Source organism: Pteropus vampyrus, unplaced genomic scaffold, assembly GCF_000151845.1.
Source record: "Pteropus vampyrus isolate Shadow unplaced genomic scaffold, Pvam_2.0 Scaffold379, whole genome shotgun sequence".
NCBI classification, from domain to species: Eukaryota; Metazoa; Chordata; class Mammalia; order Chiroptera; family Pteropodidae; genus Pteropus; species Pteropus vampyrus.
Genome location: NW_011889160.1, coordinates 1,190,097 through 1,195,518, shown reverse-complemented (window position 1 = coordinate 1,195,518; position 5,422 = coordinate 1,190,097). Strand labels below are relative to the sequence as shown.

General features: G+C 55.7%; 1 protein-coding gene across 1 annotated transcript in view; it reads left to right on the top strand.

The window, feature by feature from the left end:
- The first annotated feature begins 559 nt into the window (after window positions 1–559).
- Window positions 560–5,422, top strand: part of TEPP (testis, prostate and placenta expressed) — an 11,164-nt gene continuing 6,301 nt past the window's right edge. Inside the window, 4 exon segments of the mRNA XM_011379965.1 lie at window positions 560–597; window positions 599–697; window positions 3,349–3,380; window positions 4,147–4,371. Of these exon segments, the coding sequence (XP_011378267.1) occupies window positions 560–597; window positions 599–697; window positions 3,349–3,380; window positions 4,147–4,371 (394 nt within the window).

Genomic DNA, 5,422 nt, shown 5'->3' with positions numbered 1-5,422 from the left:
ATTCCCCTGGGCTTTGGGGTGCTGGGCTTAGGCACTCGTGACCTTCCTTTCCTGGGAAGGAGGGATGGAGGCTGCGGGCCCACAGGGGGCTGGGGATGATGTATCACCTGCTAATCCCTGTCCTGCTGAGGCCACCACTCTCCCTGATCTCCTTATGCTGACCCTGGATACTGGCCATGGCTAATCTCTGCCGCTGTAGCCCCAAGGGCTGGCGGGCAGGGCAGTGCCTTCTTCCCTGAAGTTTGCAGGTGGTGAGGGAGAGCCCTACCGGCTCACAGACACCACCTCATAGCAGGGCCTAGGATCCTGGCGTAACACAGATGGGAGCCTTGAGGCCCAGAGAGAGACAGTAACTAGTCTAGGGTCACACAGCCTGCTCTGGCCAGCCCTGGCATGGCCACTGCCAAGGCTCCCTGTCCGACATTTCCCAAAGCCCAGGAGACAGCAACTTTCAGGACAGCTGGAGCATGGGTGAGGGAGCAGTGCCCAGGACCCACAGCACGTGGTTGCTTGGTAGCTGGGGTTGCTGAGGGGTGTGTGCCCTCACAATCAGGCTGCAATGGGCATTGTCTCTGCAGAATGTTGCTTTATTCTCCTACTCCCTCATAAGGCACCAGGGCCCAGCCTACCTCTCTGCCTTTTCTCCTCGCTGAGCCATTGGAAGAGCAGAAAATCCTTATAAGCCTGTGCACCTGGAGCCTGTGTCCTGCGGATGAGGTAGCCACTGTCGGCAGGTCAGGAGCGGCATGTCCTCTCTTCCCTCCTCTCGCTGCTCCGCTCCCTGGCCCTCCCCCTGCAGGCCCATCCCCCGGAGGAGTTCCCCGTGCCCTCTCCCTGCTCCTCCACTGCCCTAGGTCCCCAGTCCTCCTGCCCACCTACCATCACCTCGCTCTCTCACCTCTAACTGGGGTCAGGAAGGAAGCAAGCTGCGTCAACAAATTCTCACTGAAGTTTAAATGGCTGAATGGCTCCTAGGGAATAATTGCTTTTTAAAGGACAGCACTGCGTAGCCATTTATCTCGTATTATTTATCTCTCTCTTTAAAACTTTTCTGTCTCCCTGTAGAATTGTGAGTAAATGCCAGAGACCTCAGCTAAGGCCAAAAGTCCATAACTAGTTACCCAGAGGCATTCTGAGCTCAATCTGAACCCACCTGCTGCTCATTATTTAAGAATAGACTCCAGCGTCACCTCTTTTAGACCATTCCCTGAATGTCCCAACCCCAGCCTCCCCAGACACACACACGCACACACACACACACACACACACGGCCTGTACTAACCTCTGTCAGAGCCGGGAGCACATCCTGTGTGTGTGTTATGTCATCTGAATGTCTCTGCCATCACATGGGGAGCTCCAAAAAAATAGAACCTGGCACGAAGTAGGTGCTCAATAAATGTCAGACCAGTAGACAAATCCACATTGGCCAAGGCTGTGTTCCCACTTAGAAGGGTGTCCGGCTCAGGGCGAGTCCCTTCGTCCTCTCCGCTCCCCAGCCATGGCCCGCATCATCGACCTGGTGCCCTGCGAGGACAGCTGCGCCCACGTGTGCGCGTCCCCCGCCATCCTGCTCCCGCTGGAGCGGCAGCGCAACCAGTTGGCAGGCGTGAAGCATCAGCTCTACCACCCGGCCCTGCCCAGCCTGCGTCGCATGGACATGGACTCTGTCAAGGCCTGCCTGACCGACGAGCACTGCCAGTCCACCACCTACTGCCGCAAAGGTCAGGCCGCCTCGCCTGCCACCGCCCGGGACCCTGCGAGCCTTTGGGGAAGGGGCAGACAGTTTCAAGGAGAGAGATCTGGGAGGGAAAAGCCATGAGTGGCTGCTGAAAGCATTTCAGGGGTTGGTCCCAGCTCGGCTGCTCCTTACCAGGAAACCTGGTGAGGCCTGAGCCTCCCTTTCCTTATCAGTAAAGTGGGGATGATAAAGGGACCTGCCTCCCCAGGCTAGTGTGAGGTTAAAGATAAGGCCGGGAAAGCACTTAGAGTAGTGCCTGGCAAGAATAGAGCACATTATACATCCTTATTGTTGTTATTAATGGAGAAAGAACAGCGCAGAGGTAGTTGCAGCAGCAGGAGTAATAATAATAATGGAACTTCCACCCAATCATCTCTCCACCTGGAGAAGGAAGAGACAGACCCTCTTCACATCTCCCATGAATGAGAGGTGGACGTGACCCAAGGAATCGCCCTTCTCGGGTCAGGAAGCTTGGGTGTGGAGGTGGGGGTGCCACACAGATACACACGTGCATTCCGGCACATTTATGAGCACCAGCTTTGTGGCGGACACTGTGCTGGGTCCCCAGGGAAACAAAGGGTGTTGCAGCCGTATGGAACAGCATTTGCAGAGGCATGGAAGGGAAAAGCTGCACAGGGTGTTGGGGTGTGGCGGCCCGGGAGGAAAAGGTGTGTGGGGGCAGCAAGAGCATTCAAGGGCACAGCTCAGGACGGCCCTGGTGCAGTAGCCCAGGGGCCCAGGATTTCTCAGGAGGGAAATGGGAACCTCTGAAGACTTTAAGCAGAAAAGAGGTCTGAGCACTGTGGGGGAGGGGCATGGAGGAAGGACTGGAGGTAGACAATGCGGGGTGGGCGTGTTTAGGACACTGGGAGGGACCACAGTCTTTAGAATTAATGTGTCTTGGCCACTGGCAAGGGTTTTGAGAGATGTTTAGGAGATAAAATAACAGGATTTGGTACCAGTGTGGGTAGAGGGCCAAGATGGGAAACACAAGTACTGAAAGCGGGATGATGTATCACCTGCTAATCCCTGTCCTGCTGAGGCCACCACTCTCCCTGATCTCCTTATGCTGACCCTGGATACTGGCCATGGCTAATCTCTGCCGCTGTAGCCCCAAGGGCTGGCGGGCAGGGCAGTGCCTTCTTCCCTGAAGTTTGCAGGTGGTGAGGGAGAGCCCTACCGGCTCACAGACACCACCTCATAGCAGGGCCTAGGATCCTGGAGTAACACAGATGGGAGCCTTGAGGCCCAGAGAGAGACAGTAACTAGTCTAGGGTCACACAGCCTGCTCTGGCCAGCCCTGGCATGGCCACTGCCAAGGCTCCCTGTCCAACATTTCCCAAAGCCCAGGAGACAGCAACTTTCAGGACAGCTAGAGCATGGGTGAGGGAGCAGTGCCCAGGACCCACAGCACGTGGTTGCTTGGTAGCTGGGGTTGCTGAGGGGTGTGTGCCCTCACAATCAGGCTGCAATGGGCATTGTCTCTGCAGAATGTTGCTTTATTCTCCTACTCCCTCATAAGGCACCAGGGCCCAGCCTACCTCTCTGCCTTTTCTCCTCGCTGAGCCATTGGAAGAGCAGAAAATCCTTATAAGCCTGTGCACCTGGAGCCTGTGTCCTGCGGATGAGGTAGCCACTGTCGGCAGGTCAGGAGCGGGATGTCCTCTCTTCCCTCCTCTCGCTGCTCCGCTCCCTGGCCCTCCCCCTGCAGGCCCATCCCCCGGAGGAGTTCCCCGTGCCCTCTCCCTGCTCCTCCAGTGCCCTAGGTCCCCACTCCTCCTGCCCACCTACCATCACCTCGCTCTCTCACCTCTAACTGGGGTCAGGAAGGAAGCAAGCTGCGTCAACAAATTCTCACTGAAGTTTAAATGGCTGAATGGCTCCTAGGGAATAATTGCTTTTTAAAGGACAACACTGCGTAGCCATTTATCTCGTATTATTTATCTCTCTCTTTAAAACTTTTCTGTCTCCCTGTAGAATTGTGAGTAAATGCCAGAGACCTCAGCTAAGGCCAAAAGTCCATAACTAGTTACCCAGAGGCATTCTGAGCTCAATCTGAACCCACCTGCTGCTCATTATTTAAGAATAGACTCCAGCGTCACCTCTTTTAGACCATTCCCTGAATGTCCCAACCCCAGCCTCCCCAGACACACACACGCACACACACACACACACACACATGGCCTGTACTAACCTCTGTCAGAGCCGGGAGCACATCCTGTGTGTGTGTTATGTCATCTGAATGTCTCTGCCATCACATGGGGAGCTCCAAAAAACCAGAACCTGGCACGAAGTAGGTGCTCAATAAATGTCAGACCAGTAGACAAATCCACACTGGCCAAGGCTGTGTTCCCACTTAGAAGGGTGTCCGGCTCAGGGCGAGTCCCTTCGTCCTCTCCGCTCCCCAGCCATGGCCCGCATCATCGACCTGGTGCCCTGCGAGGACAGCTGCGCCCACGTGTACGCGTCCCCCGCCATCCTGCTCCCGCTGGAGCGGCAGCGCAACCAGTTGGCAGGCGTGAAGCATCAGCTCTACCACCCGGCCCTGCCCAGCCTGCGTCGCATGGACATGGACTCTGTCAAGGCCTGCCTGACCGACGAGCACTGCCAGTCCACCACCTACTGCCGCAAAGGTCAGGCCGCCTCACCTGCCACCGCCCGGGACCCTGCGAGCCTTTGGGGAAGGGGCGGACAGTTTCAAGGAGAGAGATCTGGGAGGGAAAAGCCATGAGTGGCTGCTGAAAGCATTTCAGGGGTTGGTCCCAGCTCGGCTGCTCCTTACCAGGAAACCTGGTGAGGCCTGAGCCTCCCTTTCCTTATCAGTAAAGTGGGGATGATAAAGGGACCTGCCTCCCCAGGCTAGTGTGAGGTTAAAGATAAGGCCGGGAAAGCACTTAGAGTAGTGCCTGGCAAGAATAGAGCACATTATACATCCTTATTGTTGTTACTAATGGAGAAAGAATAGCGCAAAGGTAGTTGCAGCAGCAGGAGTAATAATAATAATAGTAAGAACTTCCACCCAATCATCTCTCCACCTGGAGAAGGAAGAGACAGACCCTCCTCACATCTCCCATGAATGAGAGGTGGACGTGACCCAAGGAATCGCCCTTCTCGGGTCAGGAAGCTTGGGTGTGGAGGTGGGGGTGCCACACAGATACGCACGTGCATTCCGGCACATTTATTAAGCACCAGCTTTGTGGCAGACACTGTGCTGGGTCCCCAGGGAAACAAAGGGCGTTGCAGCCGTATGGAACAGCATTTGCAGAGGCATGGAAGGGAAAAGCTGCACAGGGTGTTGGGGTGTGGCGGCCCGGGAGGAAAAGGTGTGTGGGGGCAGCAAGAGCATTCAAGGGCACAGCTCAGGACGGCCCTGGTGCAGTAGCCCAGGGGCCCAGGATTTCTCAGGAGGGAAATGGGAACCTCTGAAGACTTTAAGCAGAAAAGAGGTCTGAGCACTGTGGGGGAGGGGCATGGAGGAAGGACTGGAGGTAGACAATGCGGGGTGGGCGTGTTTAGGACACTGGGAGGGACCACAGTCTTTAGAATTAATGTGTCTTGGCCACTGGCAAGGGTTTTGAGAGATGTTTAGGAGATAAAATAACAGGATTTGGTACCAGTGTGGGTAGAGGGCCAAGATGGGAAACACAAGTACTGAAAGCGGGTGAGGAAGCAGAGGAGAGGGTG